Genomic DNA, 27,511 nt, shown 5'->3' on the forward strand with positions numbered 1-27,511 from the left:
CATATCTAAGACACCATGCTGCCGCCCCTATCGAGCCAAGACCATGGGAGGGGGGGGGGGGAGAGAGAGCGAGAGAGCGAGAGAGCGAGAGAGCGCGAGAGCACTACCCTGTCCCACACTCTCCCCTTACTTTGCACACCCATGGGCCTTGCAGCCTGCAGACACACCTCACTGGCTTAGCCTTTAAGGTTGGCTGCTTTGCAGCTTCAACTGACATTCGTATTCATTTACCTACATAATTTTTTTACTACTACGCCACTGCAGTTACACTTAATCAAGGTCTCTGATAATGACATTATGACGTGACACTTGACGTGACACTTGACTTGAGACTTGCCCTCATGGACTTGAGACTTACTTGAGACTTGGCTCAGGTGACTTGTTGACATCTCTGTCTCGATGTCCCTACATTTAAACTTCATCAATGTTCTACATGTATGATCCTATGAAGTTGCGGTAAAGCCATATAATTCACCTGTTGCAGTTTTATTTTTATGACGAAACATGCATAAAATTGCTAATTACATTGCAACCGAATTATCCGGCTTGCTTGAAATGCTTCTCCCAAAATGGCGCGTCAGGATGCGATGGTACGGACATCTTCAGGATTTGGCTTATCAGCGTGTTCACTCCTCCAATTTCTGCAACAAAGAAGTATGTTCAATACATTTTTGTGAACCAATTGGACAAGAACAAGGAAGTACAATCGTTTCAGTGAAAATATATAATTGTTGTACAGTGCTGTATTTTATTCCCATTGGCAAGACAGTCAGGACATCTTTCCTCCTGAAAATCGCACCAAGAGTTTGAGTCTTTGATTCAGGTTGTCCACCAACTCGAGCATGCCGTGAGCCGTTCCATTACATTAAACAAATGCTTAATTTTTCCCAATAAAGCCACGGGACCCTGCAACTCTTTTATTCCTTGCTTCTCCTGTCTGTGGAATCATCTTCCAGAGGCCGTTCTATCCCACTCTTCCCTTTAAGGCTTCAAGCAGGCAGAGGCACCGCTACCTCCTGTCATCCCCCATCCTGACCCATGGTCTTTATTACCCCATTAACACTTCCTAACCCAACCCTCTCGTTTGCTAGTTCTGGTGCTTGCTCCACTCACTCAGAACTGGTTATTATTGAGAAATTTGTTTCTATTTCACAACAAAAGCTGCTTCACACCTGGATTTGGCTTCCACTTTTTTGCAAATACGGTATTCAGGTGACACAGTTCTCATTATAATAATATAAATGACCGTTTTTACAGCCATTTTTCCCTGCTCGGCAGGGGTTAGGCTTTTTCTTGAGGCAATGTTTTATGGCCGGATGCCCTTCCTGATGCCAACCCTGGTCGCCTCTTACGACACACAGGGATATGGTATACCTATTCTAACCGGGGCATACACCGGGACCAGTACACTGGTACTCACTTCGCCGACCTCGGATGGATGACAGGCTGAGTCAACCCCCTGGTGTTAATTCAGCAGCCAACGGGGCTTGAACTCAGGACCCTGGGATCCCAAGCCACCACCCTAACCACTAAGCCAACACCAGGCTTATTGACACAGTTCTCATTGTCCCTGATATTTCCCAATGATGCAAAAGTGGCCTGCCAGGACTGCTTCCTGTGACTCCAGGAATACTGAGTTAGGTGCTTCCTCAAATAAACTCCAACTGCTGATTTTCAGGACAGGTGTCTAATTGTTCAGAAAAGCAAAATTTTTTATCATTTTAATCCTGGAGCTTTTTTTTTTGGCCACAATACATAAATAGGGTTGCGTACCGACATACTTCCTTCTCGATTGTCAGGGGTAGACTTCTGTCTCGCATCATGTTGCCATAAGCGCACCCCATGATGACACGGTGTCGGTAAGCATGCTGGGTGTCTCGAGTTAATTTGGGTTGGCACATTAGGTGTTCCCGTTTGAGCCAAAAGCTTGCGATGACTCTGACTTCAGACTCGTATCGCACATTTGTCCAATTTGTCTACTACTCATCGTTGAAATTCCTGATATCCTCATCCTATTTGTATTAATGATGCTCATGCCTCCTTGAGCCTTGAATCACAAAAAGGTCACCTGCTGGCTCTACAAGGTTTCGTGCAAGGTTGACACGGTCTTTCTTGGAGGAGGAGGTGAGCGCGTAATTTGATGTTCGTAAAACATTCCATTTTGCGAATAGTAAGCCCTGCTAGGTAAATGCATTCCGGGGTCAGTAAGTCAATTAAACTGTGAGGTCTGAAAGCTCTCTGTGAATAGTGTTAGCAGGTTGCCCCTTATTAAGGGATGACATCATGTCCTATTGGTACAAAGCAGGGTGTTTTCTTTGCTCGGTTAACTTCCTAACAAGTCCCACTTTTAACAGACATCATGCTTGACACTTCTCAATCCTTTGATCTTCATCTCGTTTGACTGTCAACCTCGATTCCTGGACTGCAGATGGTCCCGAGCTCATCAACCGAGCTTCACTCCTATCTCTTCCGTCCTCTCTTATTCTTACTGATGCTCAGTTACCCTCCATGTAGAAGATGTCACATAATCATACGATTCATCAAAAGTATCCATGTCTGATCCCGAAATCTATTTCCTGATGACTCTTTGATCTACAATCTCTGAACGAATTGAATCAATAATTACCAAAGAATTTAAACACCACTTCTTCACCAAATTCCTTCTCGCTACTTATCCATTTTCTTTTGGTGCTGTCCAATCCAAAAAGTGATGCACCTACTTCTGAACCAACAATGGAGCAATTCGCTCGACCTCAGGTTGGAGGAAAGAGCTCTTCTCGGCAAGTTTTCCTCTGTGGGTGCTCAGGAGCCTCTACGTTGTCTTTCTGTCTGACCATCGACATCGAGTGGTGTTGATGGCTCGCACTTTCTTGATGGTCACACTTTCATCACCCTGACATTCACGCTGTCCTTAGTCTTCGAGTCAGGGTCTTTTTTCACAAGGTTCATGTTAAACATTTTGTCCTGCCGATGAACACAGAAAACATGGTTGTCCAGGACTGTTGTTAATATTAACTGGTGAAAACCCACGTGACCATTGCACACTGACCCTTTTTCGGGGTGTTGGTCCATGGTAGTCCGTGGCAATCTTCCTAATTCCTGCATGGGTTCTTCAAGGTAGTGTTTGGGTCTCCCTATTTGCATTAACTATATTTCTGTATCCGCTCTACCGTCTTCATGATTATTCTACACTTTGAGGGACTAATACCGGTAAAGAAGATCATGCGGCTGCAGTCGTTGTTTCAATGACTTCAGGTTTCATCAAAATTGTCCTTTGGTCTGCTTCCTGGAGTTTATCTTTTACTCTTTCCAAGTGGTCTATCCTTGCCATTTTCTTTTGTTGAGATCGTTCTGCTAACCCACCCGTTTATTTTGTTGATTAACTCCTGACTGAGGCTTTGTGTCTTCCTATTCTGTCTCATTAACAACCTGGTACTTCCATGGTACCTTGATACCGACGAGCTTGCAAGTCGCACACATATCGTCGGCACGTCGTACTTCACCCGTCTCTCCACTTCTTCAATCATGCTCACCCGACCACTAACAGTGTTTTTTTTTTTCCATGGACTTTAATAGAGTACACTTCCCCTCTGTGGAGTGGTGCTCCATTCACTTGCATTTCAATAACGCACTCATTTGATTTAATAGGCCCTAAAATGATTTGCGTACCTCGTCACTTTTGCTCAGAATAACGGTCTCGTCACTGACAAGTTCTTGAACTTTCAATCCCACATCATCATCATCCCCTAAAGGTGTGCCTCATCTGTCATTTCCCCAATTCTCATCTTTTTGACTTTCCACTCCGATATCTATATCTATATCTATATCTATATCTCTCTCTCTCTGATTTCCCCACCTCATCCGTTCTTTTGAATTCCCTTCTCCCTTCCATGTCATGTACTGCAACTTTCAATATCCTGTCACAAATCTGAAAGCCTTCAGGAAGAAGACCTAACACCGCAACCACATAACGCGGACATTTCTTTCTTTCTACGAGCTCGACGGTTAACTTGTGGGTTTGATCGTCGAAGGACGAACCGTGCTCTTATGCTGCATGGTTGAACCATCACACCAGTGTATCTTCAAAAGATTTAAAGCCGTTTGCTGGTGTTTTGATGACATACAGTCTTAAGTGGTTAAATATGCTGGTTCACAATAATTCAGATACAGAGGTCAACATTTTAATTCTACCCGATCAAGATGACCCGCACGTCCTACCAAACTACTGCGGCTCTTTACGTCATGAAAATGTCCACTCGTCTGAAATGGGCCTTTTGGTCGCTTGAACACCAATCTGTGTTTGTGCTCTTAATGAGGAAACTGTTTTCTTCACAAAGCTGTGTTGCCTTTGCCAACAAAATTGGCGTAATCGCACGACTTGGTAGTCATCCGACACGTTTCATTGATGAAAAGAAAATGAGAAGCTATGAGATGAGATTAAGTACTTCCACCACCGAAGGTAGACGCAGGCTGTGCTTCCACCCTTGTTTGTTTGTTTGTCTGTCTGTCTGTCTGTTTGGCTGTGAGCAGGCTATCTCAAAAATGTATGGACGGATTCGGACAAAACTTCGTGGACAGGTTGGGTGTGTGTGACAAGGACGAAATGATTCTGTTTAGCTGAAGAACCGGATCTGGACAATAATATTTTTGAAAGTGATTCTTCACCATTGAGTGATAAGGCTAAAATGATACATAGCATGCTCTACCGAGTGCAGTTATAGTTGAAAGACACAGTGTGTTAGCCCCTGATAAAGGTTGCTATAGCAACATACCACCTAAACAAACGAGTTGTCGATACATTCAATTGTTTGCCATTCCACATCCACCTCAACTCCCCCGTTCCTCATCCCCCCCCCCCACCAAATCTTTCCCACAATTATTTTGACAAAAGAGAACGAGACATGTGTTGATAATTGTAGCCATTTGAGTGAAAGCATGATGAGATTTCATATTCTAGTTAAGGATTTTGAAAACCAGAACGAGCAACGTTCAAACGAGAAAGTAAAAAATGTTTTCATGTCCTCCACCCTTCAACCAGATTTCTTTTACACCGAAACTACCGGATTGCCGGTGGTTGTACTGGCAGACCTCAACAACGCCACGGCGGTGGCCACTTACAAAGCTGGAATGCTCTGTGCTTCTTGTCGACTTGGCTTGATAGTGACTTTCTTGAGCCGAATGGGTGATTTGGTATGAAGAGGCCTAAGGTTGATAGGAAAAGGCGTTTCTTTGTTTTCCCCCCCACCCCTAACAAATTTTCACAAACACAAAATGCATCTTTCAAGATGCAAACAAAAGGAGACAAAGCTGAGACCTCCCTCACCTTCATTCCAAATTCTTTGGACTTGCTGCGCAGTTTGTTGACTTGTGATTCAGCCATGTCCGCCCTCTCGCTCGCGTCATCCAGCTCATGCTGCAGCTTGCGGTACTTGGTTAGGTTCATGTTGGCTTGTTCCTCCTGCATGCCGGTATGACAGAACTCATTTAGTGAACGCTTATCTGCTGACCGGAATTTCATTATGAACCGAGGTGCCCTTGTGCTGCCAATGAGGTGCCCCCATAGGGCATCGGCAGGATTTTGGAATTCGGTCCACAACATTATAAGCACACGATGACCTAATTTTTGGGAAAGCACTGAGGGATCTTTAATGTCCGCTAGCAAATGCGTCCCTTCTGAAAAAAAAACATGGCGCAACAGCCCCTATGAAACACCAGTCCGAGTTTATAGTCGGATCAAGAGTCGCACTCACGAAGCTGAGAAGCGAGTGCACTTCTTCTGCGCCACCCTGTTATGCAACGTGTTTTATAACATCTACGAATGATGTAACGCGGCTGCTGCAGGCTTCGGAAGTCCTGCATTTTCAACCCGAAGTCCTCTTATTGAAGTCGGTGTTATTTAATTAAATTTTGTTTGTGCTACTTACAGCTTCCTCTGCTTGCCGCTTGTAGCTCTTCACTTTCAGCTGCAGCTTGTCGATCAGTTCCTGCAAGCGGGCGAGGTTTTTGCGATCCTCCTCCGCCTGTGAAAAACGAAGAACCAACGACAGGTTAATACTCGAGCATTTTTGTTTTCGAATTGCCGGTATCTATTCGACACAACCAACGGGCTGCGGTGCCGAGCGTTCTGATCTCTCTGGGTGTCAGAAAATCTGGGATCTTCTCGAGCGTCCCTGCATCGGGAGTCGGACACGGTGGTTGGTTACTTAGTCAGGCTCATCGTCTCTGATCATAGTTGCTATATACCTTACCTGGTAAGTTAGCTCCTTGATGTGGCGTTCACACTTGCGAGCTCCTTTCTGGGATTCCGCACTTCGCCTCTGTTCACCCTCCAGCTCGGATTCGAGTTCACGGACCTTGGATGTTTGGACAGAGTGTTACAGGAAAATGTGTTGGAAAGGATGGTTCGATATGATAGGATAATCCAATAAATTGTGGTAGTTTTTATATAAAAGAGTACACCTGACAAGGATTGCATCCAAGAATGTCCACAAAGAAAGACTGTGCAAGGATTAGCAGAAACAAAAGACAAAGCAATCATTGAAAACACCTTTCGTAACACTCACCTTGGCTTCAAGTTTTTGAATTTGTTTCTTTCCGCCTTTCAGAGCGATCTGCTCTGCCTCGTCCAAGCGCATCTGCAGGTCCTTCAGGGTCTGCTCCATGTTCTTTTTCATCCTCTCCAGGTGTGAACTCGTGTCCTGTTCCTTCTTCAGCTCCTCCGCCATCATCGCCGCCTACAAAAAACAATCAGTTTTTTTTAAAAAAAGTTACTTATTTAAAAACCATTGTGTGCGAGGCAACCCGATCTATTGTCCTTATGAACTTGACGAGTTGTCCAACGTCATCATGTGGAACATCCTCTTGCTCTCAGAGTGGTTGGTTTTGAGCATCTTAGCTCGGTTTGTATACGTGGCCTGTTTTTTTTTCTGTTTTTTTTTTGTTTTGTTTTTTACCAGTTTCTTGCCTGGCTTCGAAGGTCGACATTATGTCTGAAACTGTCAAACACGTCCATGAACCAATGCAAATGGTTGATGCAAATGCAAATTTGCATGTATATCGACCAAAACCAATGCAAATCCACGAGTCCATTTGATTGGGAGTCCGTGATACCATCGTATGCATTTCCTCTTCCATTCACAGCGACTGTACCTTGTAAGTCCCATTAATTCTGCTTTTTCTGACTTCCCCCACAAAAGCGTCCCCCCCATCAATGAATTGAGATGCAAAATGTGGACTTGAGGTGGTGTACTCAACATCAGTGAGACCCACAGGTTTTGGTCTGGGGATCGATCACCAGAGGATTGTGCCCTGAGGGTAAGGCAGACATGCTGACTTCCAGGGATGATCTCGATTTCGCTGGATGTGAAGTTCCCTGAGGTCCGACATTACGAAGCCTTACTTTATGATACCACACTGTCATCGGACTTGCCTAATTCAAGGCCCCGTATGGCTAGGTACGAGCATGGCATTGTTAAGGGATGAGCTCCTCAACCACACGAAGGAACTCTTATGGTCACCATCTCAAATATTCTCTTACAGCTGAGCTTCTCTCGTCTGGCCACTCATGCCGAGCCCGTTTCAACAAATGGTGAAAGGTGAGTTTCTGGCACCTCACGACCAGACTGCTCTGGGGGGAGGTGGGCCCTGATATCGATAATGAAGGCTACCCCCAGATGAGAAGGAAAACTGGAATGAAGATAGCGGTGATTGATCGGTTTCGCCAGCTGATTGATACAGGGTTGTACGACCACGCACCCAATTGGAGCCTTCAATGGCCTCGCCGTTTCCAGTTTTCTCGAGGTGAAGTGCCAGGTATTATCTTTGCTGTGGGAAGGCCAATTGTGTGATTATAGACCCTTACCTTCCAAATCCACTTGGCTCTTCGTACCTGTGTTGTTTAAATATTCTAGTATATTTTTCAGTTGACATGTAAAATAGCAAAACTATTTACTGAAGTTATAAATGACTGGCAGGGTAACCGGGGGGGTATGCACACGCACCTCTGATCTGTCCAGCCTTGGTCCGACTCTCAACCCAGCTATAAATTTCCACCCTGGTGTTTCACAAGCAGGGCGAGATGTCAGTGTGCGCCATCCCTCAGATGGACATTTAGCTGGTCATTGGTGGATTTTAAAGCCCCCCCCCCCAGTGTCTTTTGCGAAAAGTCAACGAGTTATCACCGGTACCCTGAACAAATTACAAGTTCCTGCCCAAATTCCCTTCAGTTGAACGTCGGATTGGTCCTGGCCCAGGCGGTTGATGAAAGTCTCGAGCCAAAAACTCTCCCCAGCTGACCTCACAAGAAAGTGCGGATAATTGAGGCCATTTAAGAAATGGTATAGTTTTTTTTAAAGTTATAAAACCTAAAGTCTCCCATTAACTTACTAATCCTTAACTTGCTTACATTTACCAAAGTTGCATTCATAGTCCACTCACTTAGCATATACATTCATGAGTTTACTTTCCACTTGCATTAACATCCATATCCTGTTTAATACGGTATGTTGGTATGTACTACCCAAACGAATATAACTATCTTATGAAAGAGACATCACGGGGGCGTTTTTCGTCCATGTGATTACAAATGGCCAATGGGATAGCTGGATTAAACACCTGCTCCATGATGCAACACCTTCAGCTCACACTGTACGAGAAGGGGCAGTCTTAATTGAACTCGCCTCGTTTCGCATTGACCCCAGGCCCTACATAGCTCACGAGCATGCTACCTAATGAGTTGTCGTTTCTTCACAACGTCCTTAGGTCAGGTCAGGTCAGGTATGGGAGCATGCGCCGGAGCAGCGCGTCGCTGCGTCCACTTTCTGCCGGTACTCCAGGGGCCTCTGTCTGGCCATCCCCCAGGAAGATTCCTGCCCCCCCCAGGCAGATTTCTGGCACATCCCCATCTCCTTGAGATGCTGAGGAAGAATACCATATTGCACTCCGCTCCGAGTCTGGGAGATCGGTGGTTCGAACCACGGCTAACCACTGCACAGGCTTGATGGGCCTAATGGCCTCCTGCATTGAAGTTCCTTGTAAGGAAGGTAATGATTATTTATTTATTTGCCTGTTTTTGTTTGTTTGTTTGTTTATTTATTTATTTATTCATAGTGCTTGCGGTGTGATGTACTCACATCCGTTATGGCTTTGTGTGCTTTCTCCTCAGCGTTCCTGCATTCCTCGATGGATTCTTCCATCTCGCTCTGAATGTGGGAGATGTCTGCCTCCAGTTTTTTCTTCTGATTGATGAGGCTGGTATTCTGGGAAGAAGGTCAACAGGGATTTATGGGATGGTGGTGAACTTAACAGACATTGTGCGATTGTTGACATCCCAGTATATGTATCGATTGACATGGAAAATAGTAAAAAAAAAAAAATGATAGAAAAGCAAAAGGTGCTGCTGGGGTGCGGACGGTACCTGCGAGTGCAAGAGGCTAACCCTTTCGGTCGCCTCGATGAGTTCCTGCTCGGCGAGTTTGCGGCTTTTCTCCGACTGCTCGAGGCCTACACGAAGCTCGTCCAGCTCGGACAACAAGAGGTTGTTTCGACGCTCCACCACAGCCGCTTGCTCCCTGAGGTCGCTGTTTTGATGCGTCACATCATCCAACTGCAGTTGCATGTCCTGTAGAAGATGAAATGGGAGACGAGGAATGAAAGAACTTTGAAGGCCGTCCTTGGCAACTCGAGGTTGTTGTCGTTTTGTTCGTTTGTTTGTTTGTTTGGAATCCATTCAAACATAAGAGAAGGAAAAATGTCACTGTGACGTATCGGATAACGAATGGGGATGATGTAAGGGATCCTATCAAAGATAATCTCGAAAAAGACCTTGACGAGGACAATAACAACAACTAGAAGTAGACTATGTGATGAGCATACCTTGATCTGTGTCTGCAAAGTGCGAACCAGCTTTTGTGATTCCGCAGCTTGCCTATTTGCATGGCTCAGTTGAACCTCCATCTCATTCAGATCTCCTTCCATCTTTTTCTTCAAACGGACGGCTTCATTCCGACTCCTGGCTTCGGCATCGAGCGTCGCCTGCATCGATTCCACTGCTCGCTGGTGGTTCCTCCTGTTTGAGTGAAACAGAATCACCCGGTTTATCATGACTTAAACACTCACCTGTTTATCACCAAACCCCACCCCCAAAAAACTTAAGTTTTAGTGACCCAACCTCAGGTTTTCGATTTCTTCATCCTTTTCAGTCAACTTCCTGTCGATGTCGGCTTTTATCTGCGTCAGCTCCAGTTGAACTCGAAGCGTCTTGCTCTCTTCATGTTCTAGTGCCCCCTGCAAGGAAATTTGTATTTCGATTAATTTAGTGGTTGCCATGAGTTTTACGACGGCCCCCCTAAAAGTGTTTCATCAAACTTCGGAATGCCATACGTACGCACCTCGGCCTCATCCAGCGAAGCTTGCATCTCCATCTTTTCGTGCTCCAGAGTCTTTTTCATCTTCTCGATTTCATGGATGTTCTTTCCCATTTCGGCGATTTGTTCCGTAAGATCGGATATTTCATCTGTAAACATAAAGGAAGTTCTCAGATTGGCGTTCGTCGCCCCTGATGATGCGGTGTGCCGCTAGTTTGTAAATGCCTGATGAATTCTAACCTTGCAGATTTTTGTTTTCTCGCTTCATGGTTTCCAAGTTGTCCAGAGATTCTTCATACGCGTTCTTCAGTTTGAAAAGTTCGGTGCTTAGGTTTCGGGATTCTTTCTGCGAGGCTTCAAACTCGACCTGCGTCTCCTCGTACTTGAGCCTCCATTCTGATAGGATTTTGTCAAAGTTTCTCTGCTTCTTATCAAGGGCAGCTGCAGCAGCATTGGATCGCTCCAAGTCGATTGCGAGATCTTCCATCTCACTCTGCAGTCGGTGCTTCGTTTTCTCGAGGGATGAGCACTTGGCGTTTGCGGCTTCAACTGCTTCCTCTGCCTCTTGTAGATGAGCTGTGAGCTTCTTCCTGTAAAGAAGTATTTGTTTGTGTATAGTTTGGGTTTATTTGATTATGGACGAGGAGATTGGGACCAGACTCTGTGCAGAGCGTTGCTGCTGCTAAAGCAGTCTCCTTGGCTATTGGGCACAATCCTGGACGGGTCGCCACTCCGACACAGGATATTTCGCCGGCACTCATTTTGCCCACCTCAGAAGGATGACAGGCTGAGTTAACCCCACCTGGTACTAATTCAACAGCTGAGCAGGATTTGAACTCAGGACCCGAGGATCCAAAGCCCGCCACCCTATCCGCTAAGCCATCACCAGGAAAGGAATCAGGATGGAGGTCAGAGGAGGGAGGTTTGACTTACTTGGCTTCTTCCAATTCTTCAGTGCGCTGAATGGCATCCGTCTCGTACTTGCTCCTCCAGTGAGCCACCTCTGCATTGGCTTTGGACAAGGTTCTTTGTAACTCAGACTTCGCTTCGAGCTCCTCCTCAAACTGTTCTCGCAGCAGGTCACAGTCATGTCGAGTTGCCTGGAGGGCATGAGCCAGTGCATTCTTGGCCTGCAGGTGGTGGTGGGAATTACAGGGAAAGGAAAGGAAAGGTATGAAGGGCGAGGGAGAAGGATGAAGGCTTTTTGCTTTTTTACATGTTTCTAAATGACTGCACCGAAAGCCTGAAAACTCTTTCCGAACAAGCGCATGCTCCGTGGTACCTTCGCCTCTTCTTCAAGCTGTCGTTTGAGATCCTCCACTTGTTGTGTGAAGGAAGTTTTCCCTCGACTGAGCTGCGTAATAAGGGAATCTCTTTCCTCAAGCTTTCTGGAAAACTCGCCTCAAGAGTGCAAGAAATAAGGTAATGATTGGGGAGGAGGGGGAAGGGGGGGGGGTGGGGGTATAAGAAGGAAATATCAATTAGTGCACAATGATAATTACATGAACAGTAATGGGAAGCAAATTCCAGTTGAAATAGGACCCGAAGTCTGAGAGATCATCATAGAATCTATAATAGTAATTTCTCACCATATGAATCATGCTGTACGTATTCCACCCTTCGAGTGCACTTCCATCTCATGTCAACTCCTATCCCTACCTTCACTCTTTTCTACTGTCAGTAACTCGACCCTCTCAAGTGTAGTTTCCTGTGTTCCCTCTCCTCTCCTCTCTTCCATTTATTGCTCGTTCATTCATTCCTCTAGTTCAGATTTGGCTCCACTGCCCCCACTGTGAGTTTGTTACTGTTTTACTCCGCGTCCCCTCTCTCTCTCTCTCTCTCTCTCTCTCTCTCTCTCTCTCTCTCTCTCTCTCTCTCTCTCTCTCTCTCTCTCTCTCTCTCTGGTGTCGATCTCACTCTTCTATCGAGATGGGATATCAGACCTAAGAGTTGAAAAAAAATTTGTTTCTTATTAAATATTGAACATACTCAGATTACCTACGCTGTCCGGCAGAAGCAGTGCACTTACCTTTGCGCTGTCTCGCCAGGGTTCGATTCCCGACCCGACTATAAATTGTTGGATTGGTGCTCCACAGGCAGGGCACTGCGTCACAAAGTGTGTATGTTGAGCGGTGTGTTCTGTCGTCTGGAATTAGTTGGTGGACGGTAGAGATCCCACGGTGTCTTTGTGAGAATGAGGAGAGTTATTGCCGGCAACCTGAACACATTCCAAATTCCTGCCAAAAATCAGCTCCAGTCGAACCTCAGGCCGAGAGAGCCAGTTCGCGAAAGACTTTGGCAAACTTCCCCCTTCGCAGACTCCAAAGGTAAGATTATTCAAGGCCATTAAAGGGATGGTAGTAGTTTAGTCCAATATTACCTACCCTGCTTATGTAACCTTACCTTAACCTAAGTGATAATCTGAGTCAGTTGGTAATGGGTACATATGATGTCGTAGTGTGAAGGTGAAAAAGAAAGGCCTTACCATTCTCTGCAGCCAGCTTGGATCTCTGAGTTGTTAAATCGGTCAACTGCCGAGTCATTTCATCCACTTTCAGCTTTGCTTCATTGAGTTGGTCTTCAAACCCTCGGCAGAGCTTTTCTGTGCCTGCCTGCGTGAATAAACGTCACGTTTAGAAATAACGAGTTTCTAAAAACAAAAAAAAGCAACTTCTTGGTGATAATATTGTTGCGACTTGCGTTCCTTTATTGAAATGACTTCTTCACAAGAATCAACATTTACCTTGGACCTTGTGATCTGCTCGATGTTTGATGAAAGATCGTCGAGTTCCATCTTGTACTCGCTTTTTTCCTTCTCAAGCTTCTGCTTGACACGCTGCAGGTTGTCCAGCTGTTCTCCAAGCTCCGCCGCGGCATCTGCGTGCTTCTTGCGCAGTGTCGCCGTCGTCGCCTCGTGCTGCAGCGTGGCCTCCTCGAGGTCTCTTCGCATTTTTATGAACTCGGCCTCACGTTTCTTGTTCACTTCAATCTGTGCTGCGGTCGCTCCACCGGCCTCCTCGAGCCGCTCGCTCAACTCTTCCAGCTCCCGCGTCACGTCTCCTCGCTGCTTCTCGACCTTAGCTCTGGCAGCTCGTTCGGCCTCCAGCTCTTCCTCCAGTTCTTCAATCCGAGCCTAGAGAGAGATAGCCTGATGCTGACCTTTTTTTTGCTGCACACTGATCAACAATTCCTCAACTCTAAAAGACAAAGGGGGATTTATTTTTCATTTTTAGTTTTACCTGCAATTCTTTAATCTTCTTATGCAGTTGTACCACCAGGACCTGCTCGTCTTCTAATTTCGAATTCAGCTGCGATGTATCAAACTCTTTCCTGTGATGAGGTAGAAGAAACGTATAGCCTGAACACTTAATGAGATCATGACATTATCCCATGGACATATATGCTTGGCTTGGGACGCTGTCCCATACACAGTGTCTGGCAATGAATTCCTGTTTTCATGCACTAGGACTAGGACGACCGTTGCGTCGGTTGGAACCGATTCTAGCCTGTGGACATCTCATTGAGACAAACGAATACACAGCATTGGAATGCACCCAGATTGCAGCACGTTTGATCGTTATCCGTGTTTATCATCATCAAACCATTTGAAAGCCTTTATCCCTGAGCAGGGGTCACCTTTTTGCGGGCTCCAACCATGGTACCCTTTCTTGTGGCAATGTTTTTTACGGCCGGATCCCCTTCCTGACACCAACCCTTTAGTCGCCTTCGACCCTCCAGGGATAATTACCAGTAAACCGGTGCTCATTCCGCTGACCATCGGAAGGATGACACGCTGAGTCAACCCCCCTGATGCTAACTCAGCGACCAGCGGGGCTCGAACTCAGGACCCCAAGGATCCCAAGCCACCGACTTAACCACTGAGCCACACCAGGCTCATGTTACCCGTGTTTATATACTTTACTTTTTCAGTTTTTCTTCTATTTGCTGTTTGTCGTTTTCCAAATCCATGATCGATTCTTGTGCAAGCTTGACATCGGCTTCTAATTTACGCTTGGCCCGTTCCAAGTCCATTCGAATTTTCTTCTCTTGCTCCAAAGAGCCTTCAATCTGCAGGACACCAAAACTTTCATTACAGCTTGAAATGTGATATTTTTTTCAAGCTCAAAACGGAAGATTTCACAAGCACACCGATAAACAACATCATCCGTTCTCATCGTGGTTGTGCATCATCAACTCGTTTACAATATTGCTTTTCTTACGTCGTCAACTTGCTGCTCTAGCTTGGCTTTGGCTTTGGTTAACGAGTTGACTTTGTCCTCCTCAGCCTGCAGGTCATCCAGAGTCTGTTGATGTGCCTCTTGCAAAGCTTTCTTCTCTTTGAGAAGCTTGGCAATGGTCTCATCCATGGTGGCCATCTCTTCGGTCAGATTCTTCACCTGTGATTGGAGGAGTGTGACACTGAAATTAAATACAGCAACCCATGATGCGTGGCGAGAACCGCGAAGGAATTCCAATCTCCTGACTTGATACTCTGTGCAGAAAAGGAAGTTAGAAAAATTTGAAAAGGCCGTTCGTACATGCGTTCACATTCTTGAATGAGCGATCACAAATGAGGAGGCAGGTCATGTTCACAAGACGTGTAAAAGGATAAAGCCAGTAGCCCCCTCTTTATTAGGCTCCCAGAAATCCATGCTTTCTGCTCTTCACTCTTTTGCTCTTCTTTTTTTTTTTTAAATCATTTCTGGAACCTCCTTCCCGAGGCTCTTCAATCCTACTCTAACCTCCAAAGCTTCAAGTCGGCAGTGCACCACCATCTTGCGTTATCCCTCGTCCCTGCTTATGATGTTTTCTACCCCCATTGACCCAACCAAACACTACCCTCAAACTTGCAGGTTTCCTCCCCTCTTCTCTCCTCTTTCCCTTGCTTGTTGCATCAAACTCCTGCTCTAAACCCCTACGTATCCAGTTGATCCTTGTTTCTGACACCCTACTTTATTCTGTTCTTCGATTTCTCTTCTGAAGGCCTTACGAACACTCAACGGCTCCATGCTCCACGCGTCTAACGAATGGGGAGCTCGTGCTCTTCTTCTTCTTCTTCTTCTTTTTACTTTTTACCCATGTGTTTTGCAATCCTCATCCTCTCAAACCTCTGCCCTTTTTCTGTCATACAATCCTTTTCCGCGTCCTCATTTCCTTTCACTTGACTCGATTGTAAAGGCACGTTACCCCCTCCTGACTCGCAGATAGTCCTCGTCAACTCCATACATTTTGTCGGAGCAAAAGAGGATGAAGGAGGATTAGTGATTCGACGAAGGATTAACACCTTCTCTCCTTGCCTTCCACATTAGTGAGCTTACTTCAATCAACGTTATGTTGATTCCATCCATTAGTCCTTCAAGGACGGGCCACTTCCGCCATTTTGGAAAGTTGCAAACTATCACTCCTATCCATAAGAAAGGTTCCAAAACTGTTGCCCTGAACTACAGACCTGCCAGACCTCTCCAAATCATAAGCAAAGTAATGGAGTCTATCATATCAGCCGACCTCAGGAATTAGCTGATCTCTGAAAAACAGGATGGCTTCAGGCCTGGCCCACTTCATCTTGGATGTGTTACTCCTTCTGACACATAAATAGATGGATGCCCTAAACTATGAACAAGAGGTTGGGGGAAATCTCTCTGGATATCTCAAAAGCCTTGCTGTTCTTGAGGTAGTTGAAAGAAAGACCTTCTGCGTCGCTGGAATCCCTTGGTAGGATGTGAATTCCCAACGGTTGTATCTTTCCGAAGGCAAGTTGCTGGGCTTACCATATTACACAAACTTATATCTGGCCTTGCTCCTTCTGCCGTCTTCTACCTTTGCTCTCCTCACGCCACCCCGGGTCTTCTCCCGGTGTCCGTTGTCCCATCACTACCTCATGTGCTCGTCCATGCACATCCACGATCTCTTCTCCACACACCGGTTCTTTCCCATCCTGCTGCTCTCTGGGTCATTGCTACTCGTTTTTGTGTCATTCCTCCTTTGCTCCTTGTGTGTGTCCATCCCTCCCATACTCATTACTCGTCTATAAATCTGCTACGTTTTATGTTTTAGCTCTTCCGCGAGTCGAGGCCATTATATGGGGTCTATGTCTGAACTACCTTTCCCTTTCGATTCACTCTGTTTCTATATAACATCTCGTTCCCGCACCGTACACAGTAATATCATGCTGCCATCAGCAGCCTGTTCACCATCCTTTGGAGATGTACCAGGAATATCCACCAATTATCTTACCTTGTTCTCCGTGGCATGCTTTTCCTTCTCTACTTTGGCCAAAGTGATTTCCAGATCATCGATATCCTTCTTTAACTCTGAGCATTCATCTTCAAGCTTCCTTTTCTTTGTCATCAGATCGGAGTTCATTTCCTCTTCATCCTCCAAGCGCTCCGTGAGCTCCTTGACTTTGGCTTCAAGATGCAGCTTGGCTTTAATCAGGAGGTCACATCTCTCTTCTGCATCAGCTATTGTGTCTTGTTCCTGGAGGAAAACAGAAGGTGAAGAAACACAATGAATGAGTGGAAAGTTCAGTGTTTTGTTGTGGACGAAATGGGACATGCTTGAGACGTCTGAGTAACTTACAGCCTGAAGTTGCAACTGCAGATCATTCTTTTCTTGAATTAATGTCACTTGCTTTTCTTCCAAGTCCTTCCGTGTTTTTTCCGACTTTGCATACAGCACTTTTAGTTTTGCAAACTCTTCTTTGATGTTCTGCATCTCCTTCTCACTCTCTGCACTCTTTAGCAGGGGTTTAATCTTGAAATAGAGCTTCATCCACGACCAGTTTTTAACACCCATGAATGCTCTGATGTTCCATTGAATCACCAACAAGGCATCCCTGCCAGAAGCGCATCACCGAAGTGTTGTATTGTGACGCGTACACACGACGCGTCAAATAGATCACTGTTGCTGTACAAGTACATACAAGGTCAATTCAAGAGCTTAATAACCAATAATTGTGGTGGGAATTCAATGAGAAACTTCAAATCGGATCTGAGGTTGATCATAATTGCAGTTCGTGGAAGAGTTTGTGTGAATTCGAGGAAATGTGGCTTATAAATGTGAACAATGGATGAGACCCCCTCATGTACAATGGAAACCCTCAGCCAACAATCACAGTATTCCTTTACAATTACAATATACTGTACAAGCAAGGATGAATTATGCTTCATGATCAAAGAATCACGTTGGACAAAAGGAAGTTGATCAGTGAGGTGGAGATAAGATGGCCACACCCTCGTGTTTAACTTCCTCGGTGGTGTGGCTCTCTTATTGAGTGTGAGTGTGTGGTATTTTGACGTACCGTACTCCTTCCAGAACATTGTTGCTGCCGAAGCAGTTTCTTAGCAAGGGTTATACTGGGTTGTTTGCCATTGCCTTCCGAGCATTGCTTGCCTGTGCTCTATTCTTCTAAATGCTGAGCATTAAGCATGGAGACAGTACGTACCATTTGTTTAAGCCTTTTGCATGACTTGGTCAGGGTTTGCACCGACCACACTCAGAGCGGACGCTCAACCATTACATATATATATATATATATATATATATATATATATATATATATATATATATATATATATATATATATATATATATATATATATATATATATATATATATATATATATATATGATTGTGGTGGGTTCGGATTGTATATTTTCAAAGAAGATGGCACTTCTAATCAAAAGTGAACTATATTTACTCCGCTGATTTGAGCACAAACCAAGAGCAGACCCGGTCTCAGACTATGTTTCACCCGCTTCACAGCAAGCTTCATCAGGCCAATAGTCTATTGGCTTTGTAGCTGTCAGAGGCATTTGTAGCCATTTATATAATTTCTATCACAATAATTACTACATCATCGATGGGATAAATTTAAACAGCTTTTCCGTGTTATTCTTTTTAATTACCTCCTCTCGATGATCTTCTGAAATTCCACCCTCATCAGCTTTCCCCGGGCCTGGGATTGAATCATGGTAAGGATCTTTGCCAAGCGCATGTCTCTCATCTCCTCCAGCTGCCCCAACAAACCAGCCTTGAAGAACACCTGTACGTGATAAAAAAAAACCAAGGTGGCATTAAGATTTCCAGGTAAACAACATCAATCATTGGTTTTATCATGGAGATGTTGTCCTCCAAAAACTACAATAAAAAGACCTTGGTGTGTCCAAACTTGTATTGAGTGTGATCGATATCCAGGGAGGCTAGAAGTTTCTCTGAGGACTTCCTGCTGTCCACAAACTTGTCCTCGGGAATGGCGCCTGGGTTCAAGATGCGATATCTGTGCAAAATGCAATTCAGAAAAAGACCTAAAACACCAGGAAACCCACGAGCGATTTCCACACATGTATTGACGGCACATTGTTGCACAACTACCAATGAAACGCAGTTAGTCCTTTCGGCCCTACACAGAGCTATTTGGGGGTACATCTCACATTGTTTCAGCACATTGGGTTGTTCTTCTCAGAGAAGTTCTCTAATCTAAGCTTTTTGAGTACATTTGAGTTTGTCTGTTTGTTACTTATGAAATCTAAAGATTTCGTAAGTATATTGATGACTTCCGTTTCTGTTTGTTTGTTTGTGTGTTTGTTTGTTTGTTTGTTTGTAGGCAAGATAACTCGACAACGAAAGAACCTACCAATGTCAAATTACACCACGTGATTCAGGAGGGCGATGGCTAGTGCCGATTATATTTTGGTCAAAATCGATCAAAGGTCAAGGTCACAGTGAGGTCAAACATAATTCCATAAATTAATGTGGAGAAATGGAGTAGTTTTGCTTCGCTCGACGTTACGAGTTCGTTTTAACTTAGATTTTAATTTTGTCTTCGGTTTTTGTGATCACTTAGGACGCTTAAAACTCGGTTGTCGAAATTCTGGTAAAAATCGGATGTTTTGGAGACGTTTTAAGATTGTATAAAAAATATTTCACTCGTGTGTCACGGGTCGTCACGTGGTGCAGTGCGCTCGAGCAGAGGCGTCGTTGATCACGTAAAGGTTTTGTGTGTGCGCTGACGGTGTTTTCGATAAAGATGGTGTTTAAAAGTCATTTTGTTATCCCAATAAAGGTTATCGTCGCATGCCTGACTCGCTAAGCTGTCGGATTATGTAAAGATTGTTGGTGGATGGCCGAATATTACGGTTTTGTGACTGATAAAATAATTGCGTGGAGAAATGGTGATTTTTGCTTCGGTCGACGTTTCGATTTTTGATGGTTTGGTACAGAATCATCGTAGAAACTTCTGGTTTGCGTCGCTACCTTCTCCAGAGACAGCTTTTATAAGACAAGGTCAGAGGTCAAGTTGACGATTTCGTAAGTACCAGTCTATGACTGCTTGTTTGTTTGTTTGTTTGTGAGCATGATATCGCAAAAACTTGGGGGCGGATTCCGACGAAATTGGGCTGAGAGCTTGGGTATGTGACGAGGCCGAAATTATTTGGATCCGAATCAGGATCTGTATGTGACAAGGCCGAATCAGGATCTGGATTTGGATCCAAGAATTTTATTTTTTTTAAACGTGATTCTTCACCATTGAGTGATTGAGCTAAAACAATAAATAGTAAGATATCTCAAAAGTTTATGAACGGATTCGGATGATAGTTGATGGATGAGTTAGTTAGGTGATGAGAACAAGTTGATTAAATTTTAGTTCAGGTCCGAATCCCAGATCCGGCCGATCAGTGTGATCCAAAACGTAAACTCATCAGCCTGGCAGAGCTATGCGCTCCGCTGAGTGCCCTTCTCGTTTTGTAATATTATGAGTTTACGGTTCCTGATTTGCAGAATAACTTCTGCAAGGTTAACTTAATGATGGTGAATTTGTGTAATTATTTAATTGATTCAGTCTGACATGTTCATTGAAATTGACGGATGTACTTTATGCTCGTATTAGAAACAAACTTTCTCGCAGTTTCAAAAGCATTGTTGAAGTTTCCATTGTTTTCCTTCTTGTGTTGTGTAATAACTGCAGTACGGTACGATTATTGTTGTTTTATTTGGCTTCCAGAAATCACCAACTCACTCAAATAATCAGTTTTCTTTGTATTCCTAGATTCAGATAATGTGTACAAACTTTAATGGTTCAGGATATTAGCAAAAGTGATCAATGGTGTGCCAAATCAGGTAGATCGTCTACATTTACCATGAAGAAAAGGATAATTGTGCATTATAAAGAGTTCATACATCACAACATACAGGGTGACTTTTTACATTTATATGAGAACCCTAGATCATTCCTATACACTAACAAGGACAAATGTGTCCAAGAGCAGCGTCCTAAAGGTTTTGTTGACTAAAAACAACAAAAAAAACAACACAACAACTTCCGATATTTCGTCACGTGCCTTGATTAATCCAATAGCGAGACCCGTCATAATGTATTTACGATATATAGTGTATTTACGAAATAAATAGTGTATTTACGAAATTACAATACGATCAATGGAATAATCTTTAAATAGTAACGTGAACTTTTCGAAACTTTAAAGCAAATGTCCGAATATATTTAAAAGTTCATGATAGACGCTCTCAAAAGGCACCGTCTATGCGAGGATGTGTACATGTGCCTAGTATTTAAAGAGATCCGGATCTTGTATATACAAGAGCCGAGTCCTCAAGGTTAAGGTTTTGTCTTCAGAAGAAGAAGAAGAAGAAGAAGAAGAAGAAGAAGAAGAAGAAGAACAACAACAACAACGCCGAGCTCTCTATGAGCAGCGTTCGCTACACGAGATGCTGCTAAAAACGATATCAGTTAGGAACCTTATATTTGTGTAAATGTAGCCTCATGTAATAGAAAGAAAAGCCACGTGATCCACACAATTGAGTTTGTTGTGCGAAACGTCTCCGAGATTTCTTCGGACTCGCTTCCATTCTTTCCCGCACTTCATCCCCTTTCTCTGGTGTAACAACACTTGACTGGTACATGTGCTTTTTAACTTTCACGCAGCCTGTTTCTCTAAACCGCTTCACCAGTTTCCATGTAATGTCACTGATTTTGAAGGTTCCGTACGACCACCAAAACGACTTTTAAATGCAAGTTGACATTTCCGAAAGGATGCATTCTTGATGTAATGTTCGACGAGAAACACGCGCTCTTCCACAGTGAGTGTGATGGTGTGAATGAGTGAAAAACATTAAATGTCATAACCAGGTCACGTGATAAATCACTTGATACCTGATGATTCCCAGGATCATGTGCTGTCTTTCTGTAACATTAGGCTACATTTGCGCAAAACATTATGTTCCCAACTGATATCGTTTTTAGTGTATGGGAATGATTTAGGGTTCTCGATTATATGTAAAAAGTCTCCCTGTATGTTGTGATGAATCTGAGGGTCTCGTCCTGTTACTTTCACATCACACACAGGTCGGTGGCCTCTCTGTATTCTACCGCCTCCTTTTTGGTCTTACACCCTCTGCCCTGTCCTGGCTCTGTCCCTCCAAGGTTTCTGAATGGTGCACATGGTCTACCAGTCATCCTCTTTTTGTTAAAGTCCCAAAATCCAGGCTCACTGCTCACCTCCACTCATTTGTTCATCTTTTCTCTCACCTGTATAACCAACTTCCCCAGCCTGTTCACTCCCATTCTTCCCTCCAAAGTTTAAAGCCAGCTGTTCATCACTACTTCAGATCATCCCCATTCATACTCATCATCTTTTCTACACTGAATGACCCCATTCCCGAGCACTCCCTTTTTCCATGTTATTGTGATTTCCCCCTCGCCCCCCCCCCCTCATCACCTCTTTTCTTTTGTTAGTTGTCGGTTGTTTTGTTCCTTTTCTGTTTCATCCCCACTTTCCCCTTCCTCTTCTTGCTGTGTTTCATTCAGCTTTTTCACCCCTACATGTCCTTATAGCCCTCCCCTTGATCTCACTCTCACTTTTCTACTCTCCTGTTGGTGTTTCCCCCTTTCCATTTTGTTCCATTCCATTCTGCTCGAGCTCTTCCACGAGCCTCGACCACGTATACGAAAAAGAAGAAGGTGATCTCAAACCTCTGTTTGAAATCTGCGTAGAATACACGGTTGGGGAAACCTTTTCTGCAGATGCGGATTCCCTCCAGGACACCATTGCAACGGAGCTGGTGCATAACGAGAAAAGCGTCCATGGCACCTGTTGGAATTCGCAGGACAGGTGATTTCAAGTGAAATGCTGTTCCATTATATCTCATCCTCAACTGATCGATCACCCATTGCCAAACGTTGTCGGTGTTACCCAATTGACTTTTTTGTTTTGTCACTGACCAGGGGTTTTGGTTTCGTTCGGAATGATGCAGCGAACGAAGTGAGGAGAAGTCGATCTCAAGGTGGACATCAGCTTGTTCAGGTTTTCCTGCGGTAGGTATGAAGTCCATGATGATTGTCAAAAACAAGAGTTAGAATGTGTGTGCAAGCCAGCATAAAAGTTTCATCTATTTTCGAATATAAGAGTTTAATCAGTGTTCCATGTTATGTACATTTTCAAAAGTGTTTGGACTCTTCATTTACCCTGTGCAATGAAGATACCGTCTGAAAGGAAGCACCCTTCTTTTTCCTCTTCTCTCCGGCTTTTGGTTCTGTAGTAGAATAGGAGGCATTAAGAATTGTATAACTTCTTTCAAATCAAAGTAATTTGGAGCCTTAATAGCTCTGCAAAATTAATATCAAAGGCTCCTAATGCACAACTTGTGAGAGTATTACAAAAGGAAACGTGGCAATTTCTGTTTTGCGACAAGAGCACACCATCGCAGAATGCCGGCAGAAAGCTCTTGCATATTTGTTAGTGGATTCGAGGGATGCTGAGACATAGTTTCCCAAAAATATAATTGACTTATTGTCAATAATAACGTTTGTAAGGAGTTACTATGACTAGCGGGCACCCCCACCCTCCGGGCGGGAGTCCCCTTCTCGGTCCGCCTTCGGTGAGCAATGGGCTGCGGCACAGTCTTGAAAATGCACTTTAAATTTTTTCTCATTTTTGAAAGAAATTTTATTGATCACAACAAACATATCATACTCCAAATCGTAAGATAAAGGAAGATGATTTGTAATACAGGCTATCACCAAAGATGGCGCTATTTCCACCAAATGTCAATTTTGGTGTTTTGGTGACATCCACGTTTGCTCCATTCTTGTAAAATTCTCTTTTAACAGAAATACCTTCTAAATCAGTGGTCCCCAACCTTTTGATCCCACGGGCTGCATACACTACTCCCAAGGATGTTGGGAGCCAGAAAAAAAATTGATTCATTTTATTGAGATTTATTGATGCAAATAGATTTGATTCCTCCCGGCGGTAAGCGGCAGTGGCCGGCAGCGGCATTGTGTAAGGCTTTTCAGGTCACGGCGCCGGCCGGCAGTGGCATTGTGTAAACCCCTTTAAAATTGCTACATGGAAATGTGTTTTGATTGGAAAGTCCTCGCGGGCCGCAGTATAGGGCTCCATGGGCCGCATGCGGCCCGCGGGCCACAGGTTGGGGACCAATGTTCTAAATATTCCTGATTTGTGGGCAATGATGTTATTTATGGCCAAAGTTGAATGTGGAGTTAAACAGTGAATGCTGTGTGATGCCGATGTTTACTCTTTGAGTCGAGTTCACCGATCTGCCTCATATGATTGGTTGGTATAACAGATAAATATGCAATGTGGGAGTTTTCTTGGTTATCGTAACGGGTTTGATAGGCAGCAGCTTACTTCAGGAATGTAATCAAAGAGTAACTGTCGACATCACTGGAAACCATGATGGTGGATCAAATCCCCCCCCCCCCCAGAATTCATTGTCATAAACATGTCGTGCCCTCAATAAGGATAGGTCCATTGACTCAGACGTTTCAGATCTTTCTTCCGTAACATGACATGGACCACAAATGGATAAGCTTCTAATTCCCTTTTCATTTATAAATGAAAAAAGAGAGGCCTAAACCTCACACACAGGTGGCATAAAACTGCAAGAATCCATTTGATTCCTTTAACCTGTGCTGTGTCCCAAAAAGGTGGTGAAGATGTGAGCTCTTCGTAGCACACTTCCTTTTAACCTGTCTAGTCTTGGTTCGATTCCTGAACCGATTATAAAATGTTGGAATTGGTGCTTCGCAGGCAGTACATTGCATCGCAAAGTGCACTGACCACACTTCGGACGGACGCTAAGCCAGGTGTCCCATCTGCTCCGTCTGCTGGCATTAGTTGATAGACGTTAAGGATCCCACGGTATCTTTCACTCAGAGCAGGTGAGTTATTGCGAGCACCCTGAACAAATTACAAATTCCTGCCCAACCTGCAGGGGACACTGTATTCGTGGCACAGCTGTGCTTCAAGCAATGAAGCAAACCAGCAACCACATGTTGCACGTGAATGAATGAACCGGGGTCATTTTCCTATTTTTTGTGATACCCGTAGAATACGTGCTCCATGAGAATGTACAAATTCACAACATAGAAAAAAATACAGGCAGCAGACAAAAAGGAAATGCATGAGAGCAAAGAAGTTGATGATGCAGCTACCAGAGTATTTAAAACCAATTTCGCACATCGTTGGCATCGCTCACCCATGTCTGAACTAACATAATTCTCAAAGATAGCACCCAAGATTTTTACGGAGGCCTTCTGGAAGAGACCGACAACAGTCTCGTTCAGAGGGTCTTTATTCTTGGTTAGCCAGCCGAGTATGTTGTAGGGAACCTGGTCAAGGAAGAACAAGGATGAAAAAAGCATGCACAACCATGTTAGACCAGGTAAGTTTTGCAACACAACCGAACACAACACTTTCAGCATTGGGTGCTGTTATTGTGGATAGTCAGTGTTGTACCTGCTTCCTTCAAGCTGTGTATTACTTTGTTTTAGGTGAATGTTTAGAGTGGTGGGCTTTGGATCCTAAGGTGCTAAGTTCAAATCCTGCTTGGCTGTTGAATTAATACCAGGTGGGGTTGACTCAGCCTGTCATCTTTACGAGGTCGACAAAATGAGTACCAGCTTTCTGGGATGATTGAGCCATTTGAGTATCCTGTGTCGGAGTGGCGACCGATCCAGGATTGTGCCCAATAGCCTATGAGACTGCTTCAGCAGCACCAATGTTCTGTACAGAGTATGGGTCCCAATGGATGGATTAGGTGAATGTAAACATTTTTAAAGGGGGTGTGGCATGGGGTCCCACGCCCCTCAGATATCTCCACATGCTTGTTTACTGCTCATATTGGAGGGTCTGGCATTGTATTTGCTACTCCATAATACAAAATCATCCCTTGTATGGTGTCATGGCTGATAACTTATACATGTTCTTCAGGAATAGCTTACGACTCCTGCGTAGTGCACGAGCTCGAAGTGTGCCTCGTATTTCCTCTTCTTGTCTATCCTTGGTTTCTGGAAGTTTTGAGACTTCCCAAGGTGGTTATCGTACAGTTTGGCTTTGAAGCTCATGTCCGAGGCCTTTGGAAACATACATTCCTCCTCCAGGATGGACATTATGCCCATTGGCTGAAAGACAAGACAAAGATGACTTGGATTATCTTGACGTGTATCTGTATCGTTTAAGTAAAATCTATAACCTCCAAAGACTTTTCTAACTAACACCGAAAATGACACAGTACGATATCCACAATCATGAAAACAAATTGCTCACCTTCTCAATGAGGTCGATGCAGGCCTGCAGGTCCAGGCCAAAGTCAATGAACACCCAGTCGATTCCTTCCCTCTTGTACTCTTCTTGTTCCAGCACAAACATGTGATGGTTGAAAAACTGTTGCAGTTTCTCGTTGGTGAAGTTTATGCAGAGCTGTTCAAAGCTGTTTAACTGAGGAAGAGAATTTCAGGATATTTCCCCCAAATGGAAAAACACAATCCAAATAAGGGATGTCGAACTGCAAACGCACTCACATCGAAAATCTCAAACCCAGCGATGTCCAAGACACCGATGAAGAACTGCCTGGGCAGTTTGGTTTCCAATGTCTTGTTGATGCGAATGACGAGCCACTTGAACATACGATCGTAGACAGCCTTCGCCAAAGCACCCACGGAATAGTTGACCTACAGCACAAACTGTAATTATACCTGTCCAAAAATGTCCCTATGATTTTGCATAACATCTGCTCGAAATCGGATGAGATATTTCCTTTCGGGTAACATCAACACTGCTTAAAATCACACAAACTACTGGACTAAGAAAGATCACGGATTGTCAAGTTAACGCCAACATAGGCATTTGAAATGTACCTGTTCAACAGTCTGCCCCTTTGTAACATATTCGTTTCCAACTTTTACCCTGGGGTGAAGGAGCCCCTTAACAAGGTCAGAAGTGTTCACGCCCATCAGGTACGCCACTTTGTCAGAGTCTGTGGCATACAAACACAAGAACATGGAATGCAAATGTGGTTGCTCTGTGAAATAGTTTGTCAGAAAGAAAATCGCAGATAAACATTGAGATATCAGTGAATGAGTTAAATAAATTACATGCAGAGGGAATGGGCATGCACAGAGGACATGATGAGCATGATGGTGAAGCTGTATGGTGAGGACATAATGAGCGCAAATGTTACTTCCTGAAATGATTCAAGGTACTGGATCAAAAGGTTCACGAGCTTTCAATTAGGACCTCCTGAAATATTCCACATGCACTCATTACTGACGTATTAATTTCACATTAATGAGATGCATTTGAACTATTTTACGATGTCCAAGCAGTCATGAGAAAGTGACGATAAGTACTGTTATTATGATGAGAGACGATAAATACTCTTTTTATTGCTCGAAATGATAAACACTGTTATTATCACGAGAGACGAAAAATAGTGTGATTGTTACAAGAGATAATAAATACTGTTATTATTACTTGAGATGATAAACACTTATTATTACTCCAGACAATATACTTATTATTACGAGAGACGATAAATACTGTGATTGTTACTAGAGATAATAAATACTGTGATGAGAACGAGACACAATAACCACTGTGATTATTACAAGAGACAATAAACACTGTGATTATTACTAGAGATAATAAGTACCGTTGTTATTACTAGAGATGATAAATACCATTATTATTATGAGAGATGATAAATTCTGTTATTATTGCTCGAGATGATAAACACTTATTATTATGAGACGATCAACTTATTATCAGGAGAGATGATAAATACTGTGATTATTATGAGAAACGATAAATCCTATTATTATTACTCG

General features: G+C 43.9%; 1 protein-coding gene across 2 annotated transcripts in view; it reads right to left on the reverse strand.

The window, feature by feature from the left end:
- Positions 1 to 470: 470 nt before the first annotated feature.
- Positions 471 to 27,511, reverse strand: part of LOC147022441 (myosin-7-like) — a 49,183-nt gene continuing 22,142 nt past the window's right edge. The window contains exons 13-43 of one of the 2 annotated variants that reach the window (XM_085893328.1): positions 26,543 to 26,661; positions 26,207 to 26,356; positions 25,953 to 26,123; positions 25,628 to 25,807; positions 24,883 to 25,015; positions 22,847 to 22,914; positions 22,604 to 22,691; positions 22,355 to 22,472; positions 18,520 to 18,643; positions 18,273 to 18,409; positions 16,944 to 17,199; positions 16,599 to 16,841; positions 14,585 to 14,761; positions 14,287 to 14,432; positions 13,604 to 13,694; positions 13,108 to 13,497; positions 12,850 to 12,976; positions 11,647 to 11,765; positions 11,298 to 11,494; positions 10,605 to 10,954; positions 10,389 to 10,513; positions 10,169 to 10,284; positions 9,874 to 10,066; positions 9,416 to 9,619; positions 9,132 to 9,257; positions 6,564 to 6,734; positions 6,249 to 6,353; positions 5,925 to 6,020; positions 5,324 to 5,458; positions 5,119 to 5,202; positions 471 to 641 (exon numbers count right to left, since the gene is read on the reverse strand). In XM_085893328.1, coding sequence (XP_085749454.1) covers positions 627 to 641; positions 5,119 to 5,202; positions 5,324 to 5,458; positions 5,925 to 6,020; positions 6,249 to 6,353; positions 6,564 to 6,734; positions 9,132 to 9,257; positions 9,416 to 9,619; positions 9,874 to 10,066; positions 10,169 to 10,284; positions 10,389 to 10,513; positions 10,605 to 10,954; positions 11,298 to 11,494; positions 11,647 to 11,765; positions 12,850 to 12,976; positions 13,108 to 13,497; positions 13,604 to 13,694; positions 14,287 to 14,432; positions 14,585 to 14,761; positions 16,599 to 16,841; positions 16,944 to 17,199; positions 18,273 to 18,409; positions 18,520 to 18,643; positions 22,355 to 22,472; positions 22,604 to 22,691; positions 22,847 to 22,914; positions 24,883 to 25,015; positions 25,628 to 25,807; positions 25,953 to 26,123; positions 26,207 to 26,356; positions 26,543 to 26,661 — 4,754 coding nt within the window. In that variant the 3' untranslated portion in view covers positions 471 to 626. The remainder of the gene's footprint in view (positions 642 to 5,118; positions 5,203 to 5,323; positions 5,459 to 5,924; positions 6,021 to 6,248; positions 6,354 to 6,563; positions 6,735 to 9,131; positions 9,258 to 9,415; positions 9,620 to 9,873; positions 10,067 to 10,168; positions 10,285 to 10,388; positions 10,514 to 10,604; positions 10,955 to 11,297; positions 11,495 to 11,646; positions 11,766 to 12,849; positions 12,977 to 13,107; positions 13,498 to 13,603; positions 13,695 to 14,286; positions 14,433 to 14,584; positions 14,762 to 16,598; positions 16,842 to 16,943; positions 17,200 to 18,272; positions 18,410 to 18,519; positions 18,644 to 22,354; positions 22,473 to 22,603; positions 22,692 to 22,846; positions 22,915 to 24,882; positions 25,016 to 25,627; positions 25,808 to 25,952; positions 26,124 to 26,206; positions 26,357 to 26,542; positions 26,662 to 27,511) is intronic. The other variant, XM_085893329.1, reaches the window with a different exon arrangement.

The sequence above is a fragment of the Eptatretus burgeri genome, chromosome 8 (assembly GCF_056783735.1).
Source record: "Eptatretus burgeri isolate ZD-2024b chromosome 8, Ebu_testis_v1, whole genome shotgun sequence".
Classification (NCBI taxonomy): Eukaryota; Metazoa; Chordata; class Myxini; order Myxiniformes; family Myxinidae; genus Eptatretus; species Eptatretus burgeri.